Source organism: Schistocerca serialis, chromosome 1 (genome assembly GCF_023864345.2).
Source record: "Schistocerca serialis cubense isolate TAMUIC-IGC-003099 chromosome 1, iqSchSeri2.2, whole genome shotgun sequence".
In the NCBI taxonomy this organism is placed as follows: Eukaryota; Metazoa; Arthropoda; class Insecta; order Orthoptera; family Acrididae; genus Schistocerca; species Schistocerca serialis.
In genome coordinates this window covers 523,785,313-523,799,951 of record NC_064638.1, presented here as the reverse complement: position 1 = coordinate 523,799,951, position 14,639 = coordinate 523,785,313, and the positions used below count along the sequence as shown (strand labels likewise).

Here is a 14,639-nt window from a genome sequence, read left to right as displayed (position 1 = left end):
AGTTAAACGCATTTGCAACAATTAAAGCTGGTCCTTCCAAAGGATGTGCATTCATTTTATGATACACTGCCTCACATTTGTAATGAGAGAATATGTCCGTGCCTAAAAAAAAATGCAGCCGAAAATAAACTTCTTTACAGCCACCTATGACTGTGATTGTGATAGTAGCAGTAATAGTAATAATAATAAATGGTAATAAACTGCACAAATGTTTACAGTAATAAAATTTTAATTAAAGTTAACAACATTGTTACTGTTTTTTAAACACTGTAATTTATTAACATCCAGATTCCAATATTTTGATCAATGTGAAATTATTCATTTCACTTTATATCTGTAATAATGTAATCTTACAGATATTTCATAATACACAAATAATGCAAAGTTTAAGTGAGTACTCTTTAAAACAAATTAAACATTCATGCATTTCAATTTTTAACTGTGCACTCGTTACATGCCTCTTATCTCCAACACTACCAAACAGTAACTGTGAAAACCTCGTAACTCCAAAAACAGGCAGACAATTTGCAGTGCACAATAAAGTCTTATGTACCAATGACCGGATCCATATTGTGTAGCAGAAACCACTACATTTGACCAATCAGGTCCCCATGTGATTTCAATAATTAGTTTTTTGTTTCTCCTGTAAAAATTGACCAATTTGAGTTACGAGATTTTTCCCCCGATTTCCCGGTTAAAAGTACACTTTCTCCTGCAAAATACACATTTTCCCTGTTTAAGCGACAGTACACTTTCCATCCGTAATGTAAAACTTATCAATCCTTTGAATGGTTTAGGTTTTACACACCGATGTAGAACTTCCCAGCACTTCAGGAAACGAACCCCCCCCCCCCCCCCCCCCCCGGGGATAGGCGGGGGGGTGGGGGTGGGGGGGGGGGGGGTGGAATATCCGTGCATTTTGGAACGAGCTTCGATGGGCAGCAACGTGCATGCTGCCTATTTTCATACACCATGTGATCGAAAGTATCCAGACACCCCCAAAAACATATGTTTTTCATATCAGATGCAGTGTGCTGCCACCTACTGCCAGATGCTCCATATCAGCGACCTCAGTAGTCATTAGACATCCTGAGAGAGCAGAATGGGGAGGAACTCACTGACTTCAAACATGGTCAGGTGATCGGGTGTCATTTGTGTCATACTTCTGTACATGAGTTTTACACACTTCTAAACATCCCTAGGTCCACTGTTTTCAATGTGATAGTGATATGGAAACGTTAAGGGACACTTACAGCAAAAAAAGCACACAGGCTGACATCGTCTGTTGATTGACAGAGACCGCCGACAGTTGACGAGGGTCGTAATGTGTAATAGGCAGACATTTATCCAGACCATCACACTGGAATTCCAAACTGCAACAGGATCCACTCCAAGTACTACGACAGTTAGGCGGGAGGTGAGAAAACTTGGATTTCACGGTCGAGTGGCTGTTCATAAGCCACACATCATGCCAGTAAATGCCAAATGATGCCTCACTTGGTGTAAGGAGTCTAAATGATTGAACAGTGGGAAATGTGCGGAGTGACAAATCACGGTACACAATGTGGCGATACAATGGCAGGGTGTGAGTACAGCGAATGCCCGGTGAACGTCATCTGCCAGCGTGTGTAGTGCCAACAGTAAAATTCGGAGGCGGTGGTTTTATGGTGTGATCGTGTTTTTCATGGAGGGAGCTTCCACCCCTTCCTTATTGTTTCGCGTGGCACTATCACAGCACAGCCTACATAAACACCTTCTTGCTTCCCACTGTTGAAGAGCAATTCAGGGATGGCAACTGTGTCTTTCAACATGATTGAGCACCTGTTCATAATGCACAGCCTGTGGCTGAGTGGTTACATAACAATAGCATCCCTATAATGGACTGGCCTGCACAGAGTCCTGGCCTGAATCCTATAGAACACCTTTGGGATGTTTTGGATCGCTGACTTCCTGCCAAGCCTCACCAACTGCCATCCATACCTCTCCTCAGTGCAGCACTCCGTGAAGAATGGGCTGCCATTCCCCAAGAAACGTTCCAGCATCTGATGGAACATAAGCCTGTGAGAGTGGAAGCTGTCATCACAGCTAAGGGTGGGCCAACACCATATTGAATTCCAGCATTACCGACAGAGGGCACCATGAACTTGTATGTAGTTTTGAACCAGATGTCCGGGTAGTGTATTATGAAAGTATATACTCGAGTTCCACCAATCACAGCATGTTAGTGAAATTGAGATTGCGATGCTTTTGTAAGCCAGTCATAGCTTATGTCATGTGATCTCGCCAACTGATGACAGCAGATCTTCAGAGCATAGGGTACGTGATGTAATCAGCCAATAGCAACATCACTGTTACGAAGTCGAATACACAAACAGGAAAAGTTAATGATTTAAAATACTGTACATAGTGTAGCTTAAAGAAAAGCTAAGCTTTCATATATAGTATTTGTCTTTTTTGCGTGTGTTACACTTTAAGATACATCGTAAATGTGTCAGTAAAATGACGTAAATGTCTTGTCTTCAAAGTGTTAAGCTTTAAATGGGAGTCGTACACTCTATGATGTAAGAAATTCAAAGGACACTCTTGTACGTAACATAATTCACCTTGCATCAAATTAAATTTACTTTGAAAGTAACGTTACTCAAACCACCATTCGCAATATTTTCCTGCAACGTGTTAGAATTCGTTTCAGAATTATCAGACATCACCAGGAAACAGGTGATGACATAGGAAGCCCATATGTACGTATGTGTATAGCATTTACAGTCTTGTACAGCATTAAGAGATCTTGCATTGCGTCATAAACAAAATAGGACATCAGATGATACTGCAAGCAGAATTTCGTAAATAATACTAAAATGCATAATGTGGTTTAAAGTACACATTAGTGTGTCCAGATTCACAAAGATGGATATGCCAACCTGATATTAAGCTTTTGAGAATGCTAATTTTCTTGGACTACCGGTACTGTATTATCTCATGTTAGGTTCTTTATTATGGCGTAATGCCATATGTGCCAGAAGATGAAAATGTGCATTTGAAATTCAGCAAATAGTTGAAACCAGTCAATGGTGTGGAATGAAACACTTTGTTTCAAATAAATTTACTGCCTCTGTGAAAAAGACTAATAAAAGGCAAATTTCTTTCGCAGATCAACAAAAATAACTTCATTGTTCTGCAAGAAAATTAATGCTTGACTGTCAAAAATGTGGAAATCAAATCAAATCAGAAAACTGAAACTAATAACATATTTTAGCCTTCCGTAATTATGTGAATTATTTTAATTCACTTGATAGTTCCTGACCATGGAATTATATTTTGTTTTCATTTAACATGAGAGCTGTATATAAACAGTAAACAGCAAAATCACTAAAATTGGACACTATTCCCCCTCCCCACTACAACTCAAACTGCTCTGCGCATGTGTGAATCTGGCAGCTTGTGCGCACCAGAAAAATATTTCCAGATAACACCTGGCTGCTTGTTGCTGCTGCTGGTACAGCTAACACTCCTAGCAGCCACACTTTAAGTAGCCAGAAGCAGTAGAAGGTACTGCTCATACGCGACTCAACAGCGCATGTGCATGAGCTCGCTAGCTTCAAATGAACCTGATGTGAACAGTTGTGTTGTCACGGTCATTTTTTTTGTTATGAAGAATTGCATAGTCTTCATCCCAAAGCCTTTGACACATTTCATTTCACTGTTGGCAGACACTTGTGTGTGCACTGTGTTTCATTGTTGTAAATGGGGAATTTCCTTTGCAACTTAAGTTTTATTTTGATTTTTTTGTCTCGTTTATTTTTTATGACTGCACTGTTGTTCTGCAGTGGTGGGGCACAGTAAAATCCTTTGTAAGATTATCAGTTCTTACCAGTCAAAATTACAAAAATGTAACTGATAAGTAAAACAATGAGAGATTCCCGGAATTCTAAAAAAATCCTGGGCGTTTCCCAGTTTTCTCCAGAGTGAAAAAATTCCCAGGTTTTTCCCTGGTTTCCCAGGGCATATACACCCTGCTAATACAATGAGATTTCATATTCCTACTGTCCCACATACATAAGAAGTCGCGATGTTTTGTGTATCCCAATTGCATTCCACAGAGTATGGCAATGATTTTTAGATCACCACAGAGTTTCCATTTGTGTTCATGATATTTGATTGAGTCCATCAGGGCTGTCATATTTCAAACTAAGCTTGGAGGAGTCCATGAATAGCCTCCACTCAATTGGATCATGCTTCAAATTCAAGAATTTCATGAAGCTATTAATGTCACAGCAAACAACAAGATTGTTTTTCTTCTCCAAAAAGGGAAGCAGTTCCATTTGACATTTCCTGTGCTGTGAAACTGTGACATCACTTTTGAGAAGATTCCATTGCTGTAGCTGAAACCCCAGAATTTCTGCCTTCTCCTCTGACAGGTCAAGGTCTCTAATGAGATCACTCAATTCCGCTTGACTCAGTCTGTATAGAGTATCATCTTTTCCCTCATCAGGGTCACAGGATTTGGAAGGCTTGTTTCGTACTTCTTCTTTTTCTAGCTCCACACTGGCTTCATTTTCTACTTCAAACACACAATTTTTGGGTGGAGTAGAAACTGGTGAACTATCTGAATGTGGAATGGGTCGATTAGCAAGTAGAAGATTCAGGTCTGAACTGTTCTTCTTTTCTTCATAGACAAAACTGCATTTATAGCTGGAGTTAAGCAGAAATAGGAGTCATCTGCATGGTTTGTAGGCTTCCACCAAACCGTAGGCACAGCAAAACCCATAGACATATATGTGGAGCCCAAGACTTATCCCAGTCCACTACTTTCATACCAAAATAATGCAGATAGACAGTAAGAGGCATCAGACTGAATTTCTGCAAGGGAAATCTTATTTCACCACAAATGTAACAAAAATTATTCACCTTATTTACATTTTTTCGTGGGATTTTTACGAGTTTTACATCACAAAAGCTCTCTAAAACCAGAAATTCTGCTTTAATTACAGCAGAAACTATATGAAACTCACAGTCACAGCAACAGTACCTATGTTTATGAATTACAAACAGCTTAAGAGCATTTGCATTTTGCCATTGGACAGGTGTGCCAATTCCAAAAACAAAATTTCCTCCAAACTGAAAATGTTGACTGTAAAAATGAAATGTCACGTTATCTCCAAAGCGAGAGCTAATCTATCATTTTTGTGATGATTTTTTAATTCAGCAGATGGAAATACGTAACAATTAACTATTTTTCAGAAAGAAACACTTTCACCATTGGCCAGTGTAATCAGCAGGCTTTGTTAAAGATTACCTGTTCACAGTCCAGTAATACATTGCACCAGCCAAAATGCAGCCCTACTGTGAATACTGTTCTCGAACACGAGATGAGTTAGCTGACAATGTAAGCAGCTGGAAATCGCCATGACTACTGTCAAATAATTGGCAGCTGCCGTGAAATCAGAGTGTTGGAAGTGCTCCCGAGAGTCATGTACATATTGATATCGGTACCAAAGGTATCCCAAGTACTATCCTCTCCTGTGGATTCTGTCTCCCCTGCAGAAAGTATGGAATTTGCCATTACTCATCCACCTGACTGCAAGTAACATTTCACTGGTAGATCAAGGAGTGCTTTACAGGGTACAGGGACCAGTGAGGACTCAGGGTGTTGTACCAACCCCCCTAATCAACAAGTTTGAGGGGCTGTCTTTCACTGAAACAAACTGGGCCTGTTGAACTAACTTCACCTGTTTCGGGAAAACCTGTTTTGTCTGGGGTCAAGACAATGCAAACGCAAAAGGGTAGGGGTCTATTAATCGTTGGCAGTTCAAACATATGGCGAACGATGGTACCTCTTAGAGAAATGGCAGCAAGAGACATGAATGGGCATCATGTGCACCCACTGTGTATGTCAGGTGGCCTTATTCAACATGTTGTAAAGGCTATTTCAGCAGTCACTGAGGGAACAGGGAGCGACCAGCTGCAGGTTGTGGTGTGTGTTAGAGCACGTGTCACATGTCATTGGGCTTCTAGGTCTACTTGGATCATTCCAGCAATTGAAAGAGAAGGTTGAGAAGACCAGTCTTGCACATGGAGTTTCAATGAAGCTCAAAATCTGCAGCATTGTCACCAAAATAAATCATGGCCCCTTGGTTCTGAGTCGAGTGGAAGAACTGGACTAGAGACTTCGGAGGTTATGTAACAAGCTAGGCTGTAACATCCTGGACTTGCACCACAGGGTTGAGAACTGTAGGGTGACCCTAAATGGGTCAGCTATGCACTACACATCAGAGGCTGCTAACCAGGTAGCCGACCGAGTGTGGGGTGCACACAAGGGTTCTTTAGATTAGGTGACTCTCCAGCCAATCCAGATAATGATAGTTGTAGGAAATCCAGAAGTATGAGTGTAAGACTGAAAGAAATGCCTCTCACACGTGAGAGTATTAAATTCCTAGTGGTTAACTGCTGAAGCATTCACAACAAAGTTCTGGAGTTTGAAGTGCTCCTGAAAAGCATTGAAAAGTACAGAAAGCTGGTTAATACTTGAAATTGATAGCAGTGAGATTTCTAAGGAAAATTTAGTTGTTTATCAAATGGATATGCAAATTGGAAATGGAGGTGGTGTATTTGTAGCAGTAGACAAGAAACTCAAATCCTTCTAGATAGAATTGAAATTGCTAGTGATATTGTTTGGGCAAGACTCAAGTGTCATGGAAGGGCATAAAATGGTAACTGGATCCTTCTATTGCCCAACAGACATATCTCCTGAGAGAAAATCTCAGTTCACTTGTACTTAAGTTCCCCCAAACACAGTGTAATCATTGATGGAGACTTTAATCATCCGACAATCAACTGGGAAAATAACAGTTTTGTTGTTGGTGGGTGTGATAAGACATCCTGCGATGACATTACTGAATGTCTTATCTGAAAAAGCTATCTAGAACAAATAGTTTGGTGCCCCAATCATGATGTACCGTATTTACCCGAGTGGAGGCTCTGAATCAGGGGCTCAGACGGTTCTGCGACCGTGTAGGCTGCCGATTCCTCGACTTGCGCCAAAGGGTGGTTGGGTTTCGGGTTAAGTTGAATAAGTCAGGTGTCCACTATACGCAGGAGGCAGCTACACGGGTAGCAGGGGCTGTGTAGTGTGGGCTGGGCAGTTTTTTAGATTAGAGGGTCTCGGGAAAACACAAGATGGGCTTCAGTCACAAAGGGTGCAGGCTGAACACAGGAAGAACATAGATACAGGAACCATTGGTATAACAGTTGTAGATTGTTATAGCTGTGTAGAGAAAGTACCAGAGCTCCAAGTGCTACTAGAAAGCACTGATGCTCAAATCGTTATAGGCACTGAAATCTGGCTAAAACTGGATATAAGCTCAGCCAAAATTTTTGCGAAGAACCTAACGGTGCTCCGAAAACATAGGCTAAACATGGTTGGTGGTGGCGTGTTTGTTGCTGTTAGAAGTAGTTTAACTTGTTGTAAAATTGAAATAGATACTTCCTATGAGTTAGTACGGGCAGAGGTCATTGTTGGCAACCGGAATAAAATAATAATTGGATCCTTTTACCGACCTCATTCCAAATTAATAATATAAGTGTAGACCAGATGTGGCTTAAATTCAAAGAAATAGTATCGGCAGCAATTGAGAGGTTTATACCAAATAAACTAACAAACGACGGAGCTGATCCTCCATGGTACACAAAACGGGTTAGAACACTGTTTCAGAAACAACAAAACAAACATGCCAAATTTAAACAGACGCAAAAGCCCCACGATTTGTGATCCTTTACAGAAGCTCAAAACTTAGCGCAGAGTTCAATGCAAGATGCCTATAACAGTTTCCACAACGAAACTTTGTCTCAAAACCTGGCAGAAAATCCAAAGAGATTCTGGTCGTATGTGAAGTATGTTAGCGGCAAGAAACAATCAATGCCTTCTCTGCGCGATAACAATGGAGATACTATCGAAGACAGTGCTGCCAAAGCAGATTTACTAAACACAGCCTTCCAAAATGCCTTCACAAAAGAAGACAAAGCAAATATTCCAGAATTTGAATCGAGAACAGCTGCCAACATGAGTAATGTAGAAGTAAATATTCTCAGAGTAGTGATGCAAATCAAATCACTTAATAAAAGCAAGTCTTCTGGTCCAGACTGTATACCAATTAGGTCCCTTTCGGCATATGCTGATGCAATAGCTCCATACTTAACAATCATAGAACCGTTCGCTCGACGAAAGATCCGTACCCAAAGACTGGAAAGTTTCAACAGTCACACCAATATTCAAGAAAGGTAGTAGGAGTAATCCACTAAATTACAGGTCCATATCGTTAACGTCGATATGCAGCAGGATTTTAGAACACACATTGTATTCGAACATTATGAATATCTCGAAGGAAATGGTCTACTGACACAGTCAACATGGGTTTAGAAAACATCGTTCCTGTGTAACACAACTAGCTATTTATTCACATGAAGTGCTGAGTGCTATTGACAAGGGATTTCAGATCGATCCCGTATTCCTGGGTTTCTGGAAGGCTTTTGACACTGTATCACACAAGCGGCTCGTAGTAAAATTGCCTGCTTATGGAATATTGTCTCAGTTAGGTGACTGGATTTGCGATTTCCTGTCAGAGAGGTCACAGTTCGTAGTAATTGACGGAAAGTCATCGAGTAAAACAGAAGTGATTTCAGGCATTCCCCAAGGTAGTGTTATAGGGCCTTTGCTGTTCCTTATCTATATAAACGATTTGGGAGATAATCTGAGCAGCCGTCTTCGGTTGTTTGCAGATGATGCTGTCGTTTATCGACTAATAAAGTCATCAGAAGATCAAAACAAACTGCAAAACGATTTAGAAAAAATATCTGAATGGTGCGAAAAGTGGCAGTTGACCCTAAAGTATGTGGTCATCCACATGAGTGCTAAAAGGAACTCGTTAAACTTTGGTTACATGATAAATCAGTCGAATCTAAAAGCTGTAAATTCAACTAAATACCTAGGTATTACAATTACGAACAACTTAAATTGGAAAGAACACATAGAAAATGTTGTGGGGAAGGCTAACCAAAGGCTGCAATTTATTTCCGTGTTAAGTGAGAGTATACTTTTCCTCGGAACTGTAAAACTTATCAGTCTTTTGAATGGTTATGGTTTTATACACGGGCGTAGAACTTTCCGGCACTTTAGAAAATGAAACTCAGGGAACCAAACACATTTTGGGAAGATGTCTGATGTGCAGCAACATGTACACTTCACATTTTCATATTACGAAAGTATAAATTCGAATTCCACCAAATACTACATGTTACTTTCTGAAGCACTGAAATCGTGATTGCGATGCACTTTTGTAAGCCAGTCATAGCTCACGTCACGTGATCTCACCAGCCGATGACAGCGGATATTCAGAACATAGGACACGTGATGTAGTCGGCCAAAAGATATAGGTGTTCATTCTTTCAGCGCACTGTAAGAGATTGGAATAATAGAGAATTGTGAAGGTGGTTCGATGAACCCTCTGCCAGGCACTTAAATGTGATTTGCAGAGTATCTATGTAGATGTATAAGACGATGCCAAATAGAAAAAGATGACATCCTATTTTTTAAGAGGCTCCTTTTTAACGTATTCTGACTAACCAAAATTACAAATTTTTGTTAAAACAAGGTATCTGCCTAAAAAGTTACCATAACGCCTATTCTAAACTTAGGCCATTATTGGTTGTTTAAGTTTTGCTAATATATGGAGAAATAAAGTAAACAAAAAAATTGCTTGCATTAATTTTTATCTTCACTGCCTCTTTTGTTTAGCCTGTTGTGTGTGATATCATTATTTTTAATCACTGCCGTCGTCGTCATCACCCTAGGGCACCTGTAAAACTCACGTATCCAGCAGCTGACACCCTCCCTCTCCCTCCCTATAATTTAAATCGAAGTTCATGGTGAGAGTCAACAATGTTGCTGGAACAAACACATAAGTACGCCACTGGCCCCAGTCTAGACTTTTAGCAGCTCTTGCAGAAATATAAGCTATTGTACAGTATTTGACCAGTTTCATAGTCAGTTAAATTCAGAGTACAAATGGCATCAAGCAAACTGCAGTTTACAAATGGTAGATGTTTATAATATTTTCAAATGCTCTTTTATAACAGAAAACCAAGACAATATGACCCAACTGAATCCTCATACCACTGAACAAATGAGATAAATCAGTACTGGTGACAGTGGTGTTGAGAACATCTGAAATCATTAAAACTGAACAAAGCTCCACGGCCCTATGGAATCATTACTTGATTCTATACTGAATTTGCAGCTGAGTTAGCCCCTATTCCAACAATAATCTATCACAGATCCCTTGAACAGAAAATTGTGCCCAGTGGTTGGGAAAAAGCACAGGTCACGCACGTCTATAAGAAGGGTAACAGAAGTGATCCTTGACAATCATTTGTTGTAGAAACTTTGAGAACATCATGAACTCAAACGTAATGAGTTATCTTGAACAGAATGAGCTCCTCCTTGTAAATCAGGATGGATTCCGAAAACACCAGCCATGCGAAATTCAACTCGTACTTTTCTTACTTGATATACTGAAAGCTTAGGATCAAGGCATTTAGGCAGATTTGTGACAGGATGAGGACTTTTTGATAGCACTCAGCATGTTATTTTGGGTGGAGAGCCAATGTCAAATGTAGAAGTAACTTTGGGTGTGCTTCAGGGAAATGTGTCGGGACCCTTGTTGTTGATGTTGTATATTGATGACCTTGTAGACAATATCAACAGTAACCTCAGACTGTTTGCAGATGGCACAGTTATCTGTAATGAAGTATTGTCTGAAAGAGGCTGCATAAATATTCAGTCAGATCTAGGTAAGAGTTGAAACTGGTGCAAACATCAGGAACTTGATTTTAATGTTCAGAAATTGAAAACTGTGTGCACTACACAAAATGAAAAAATGTAGGATCCCATGACTAAAATGTCAATGTCACAGTTGGATTGGTCAACTCGTACAATATATGGGTGTAGCACCTTGTAGGGATATGAAATGAGTTGTGGGTAAAGCAGGTGTCAGACTTTGCTTTATTGGTAGAATACTGGGGAAGTGCAATCCGTCTATAAAGCAGAATGCTTAAAAATAACTTTTGTGACCCATTCTAGAATATTGCTCACATGTGTGAGATCTGTACCAAATAGGGCTAACACGGGATATTGACAGTATACTGAGAAGGGCAGCAAGAACGGTCACAGGTTTGTTTAACCTGTGGGATTTACAGAGATGCTGAAGAAACTGAACTGATAAGAATTTTGAAGACAGATGTTATCCCGAGACAGCAAATTTTCTTGACCTGGCTTTAAATTATGATTCTACAAATATATAACCCCTTACAAAGGGATAACAATAATTACAGCACACACACATAGAAGCATTCAAAAATTCATTCTTCCCACACTCATACACGAATGGAATCGGAAGAAACCATACTAAGTGGTACAATGGGACATACCCTTTGCCATGCACTTCACACTGATTTGCAGAGTATGGATACAGATGTAGAGATCATCCCTAACTCCTATGTAACACAAATAACAATTAGACCTTCCTTGGAGAACTAAATACACAGGGACACATGTAGTCCCACACTAAAAACTTTAGCCATTAGAGTGACACATTGTTAGAAGCGAGTACATGTTTTGGGATTCCACATTTCTGCTGCAGTATGGATAACAGGTGTACCACAATGTGCATCTGAAATGGAGTGGCAACTGGAAATCTACTTCAAAGTTGAGTGTGTGGGACAGTATGATTCTTGTGGACACAATGTCACACAGACACCCTATGAAATTCTGGTGGTAAATAGAATGCTGGTCCAGCCGTGGTGAAATGATGCTGACGATTTGCGCAAGGCTGTACCAGACATGGGTGAAGCTGATAAAGAAGTCCAGATCTTGCACCATGTGATTTTCATCTTTTCAACAAGCTGAAAGAGTGTATTAAGTGGGGAGAGGGGATTTTCCAACAGTGAAGCCATTCACATAGTAGTCTTCGAATGGCACAGTGACCAAAAGGTGGGCTGTTATCATCGAGGAATTGAATGATCGGTAGAACGTTCTGACCATTGCTTCCAGAGAATAGGTGAGTATATTGAAAAACAATCGTCATGTATCCAGAATGAGCACTTGCCTGCAAAAGGCAAAAGTCCCAAGTTTGAATCTCAGTCTGGCACACAGTTTTAATCTGGAAGGAAGTTTCATAACAGTGCACTCTCCACTGCAGAATGAAAATCTCATTCTGGAAACATCCCACAAGCTGTGGCTAAGCCATGTCTCTGCAATATCCTTTCTTCCAGGTGTGCTAGTTCTGCAAGGTTCACAGGAGAGCTTCTGTGAAGTTTGGAAGGTAGGAGACAAGGTACTGGCAGATGTAAAAGTGTGAGGACGTTGTGTGAGTCGTGCTTGGGTATCTCAGATGGTAGAGCACTTGCCCGCGAAAGGCAAAGCTCCCAAGTTCGAGTCTCGGTCTGGCACACAGTTTTAATCTGCCAGGAATTTTCAACTGTCATGTATCTGTGTCACGTTGCAGTGTAGTGCAGCATTCAATTACAGTTACTTGGCCTACCATAACAACATTAACTTACTTTTTGAAGTCTGCTTGTATTGTATGAGGTACTGGTACTGCAACCAGACATTCAGCAGTTCCTATTTTTCAGTCTGGCAAAATGGCTCCTTAACGATCTGTTTGTGGAGGACATGGAGACAGGTAACCTTTTTAAGCAAAATTTTTAGCTTCCGGAAGTAATTAACAAGTCTGGAAGAAATTTTGGGTCCTGAGAACTCCAACAAGCCTCATACAGTCATTACGTATTGAATGCCGACTCTGGTTTCTTTGAAATAGTACTGTTGTGCTTACGAATTTTCTTCATAATAAAATTTGGAATGGAGATCACAGTTGTAACATCTCATAAATATTGAGACAATCAGGTACAAAGAAATATCTCAGATGGAAAATAGAAGGAAGTGACTGTGTCCAAACAAGCATTCCAAAATTTAGATGACACCATTAAGATTTGAAGTTTTCTTTTTACAATGAGTCTAGTCTACATTAATAACTACATCACTTCACTTCAAAGCACATATGAGAGCAAGTTAGACAGTCAATAATTCTACTCAGACAATAGTCAGTTTTTGTATGAGTCCATATGCTGTTTCTTAATTTATTTATTAAATGACAAATAACCTCTTAATGGTAAATAAGTCAAAAACTATCAATAACTTACAATAATGAACTACAGAAACACAAGTATTTGTTAAAATGGATCAGTCTTTACCAGAGCATGACACTTCACGGATTACTAGCAAAAATTATCATTTTCCCACTGTTTATTTTCAAGAACAATATATTAGTTGCTTGCTTATGTGTTAAAAATTCATTAATGCCATAAATAGCAACACAAACCTGCTAACATTGTAACAGAATTAAAAAATAGTAATCACAATCTTATTTTAAAGTGACCTGTATTTTCACTCAGAATAATTTTCACTAAGAACTATGGATAACTAAGCAAATTCCAATGAAAATTAATTAATCAATATTCTAAATGATTAATGGAAAATCTCATATAAAGATGTGAAACAAATACTAACAAAGAGATAGAGGGGCTGGCCAGTACTTACCTCAGCTCAGTACAGCCGATAGATAAACAAAAAACACAACCGAAAATTTACGTTCCCAGCTTTCGGAACAAATGTTCCTTCATCAGGGAGGAGATAGGGGAAAGAAAGGGAAGAAGGGAAAGTGGATTCAGTTACTCACAACCCAGGTTATGAAGCAAGAGGAAAAAGGAAAACAGGGAGGGTAGCAAGGATGGAGGCATGGTTGTCAGAGGGAAGAATATCTTTGGCTTCCCTCGGACAACCATGCCTCCATCCTTGCTACCCTCCCTGTTTTCCTTTCCCTGTTGCTTCATAACCTGGGTTGTGAGTAACTGAATCCACTTTCCCTTCTTCCCTTTCTCTCCCCTATCTCCTCCCTGATGAAGGAACATTTGTTCCGAAAGCTAGGAACGTAAATTTTCGGTTGTGTTTTTTGTGTATCTATCGGCTGTACTGAGCTGAGGTAAGTACTGGCCAGCCCCTCTATCTCTTTGTTAGTATTTGTTACTCAATATTCTGTTAGCTCAATTTTAAATCTAGTTACTTTTCAGGATAAAAAAATAAAGTATATACATATCAATACCTCAATCTTCCTCAGTAACAAGGCTTTCTTCTCAATGTCTTTCTTTATATCTTCTTCTAGTTTGGTGGCATGATCCTGTTTGTCCTTTATTTGCTTGTTAAGTGACCTGAAAACCATTATTAGCTCTGTTCAAACAAAACATTGATGTCACACCACATTTTAAATACCAAATTAATACGCAACACCATTATAAAAGGATAGTTGCTACTCACCATACAGCAGAGATGCCGAGTCACAGATAGGCACAAAAAAAAAAGACTGTCACACAATAAGCACACACACACACACACACACACTACCACAGTCTATGGCAGCTGAAGCAGTACTACACAGTCTATGGCAGCTGAAGCAGTACTACGAAAAACAGTGCAGGAAGAGGCTGGGTAGGGAGGGGGAGGGATGAGGGGTAAAGGTGGAGGATGGTAAAGT

At 39.8% G+C, this 14,639-nt stretch overlaps 1 protein-coding gene across 1 annotated transcript in view; it reads right to left on the bottom strand.

The window, feature by feature from the left end:
- Positions 1–14,639, bottom strand: part of LOC126474514 (structural maintenance of chromosomes protein 3) — a 216,962-nt gene that overhangs the window by 92,199 nt on the left and 110,124 nt on the right. Inside the window, exon 11 of the mRNA XM_050101989.1 lies at positions 14,211–14,316. Coding sequence (XP_049957946.1) covers positions 14,211–14,316 — 106 coding nt within the window. The remainder of the gene's footprint in view (positions 1–14,210; positions 14,317–14,639) is intronic.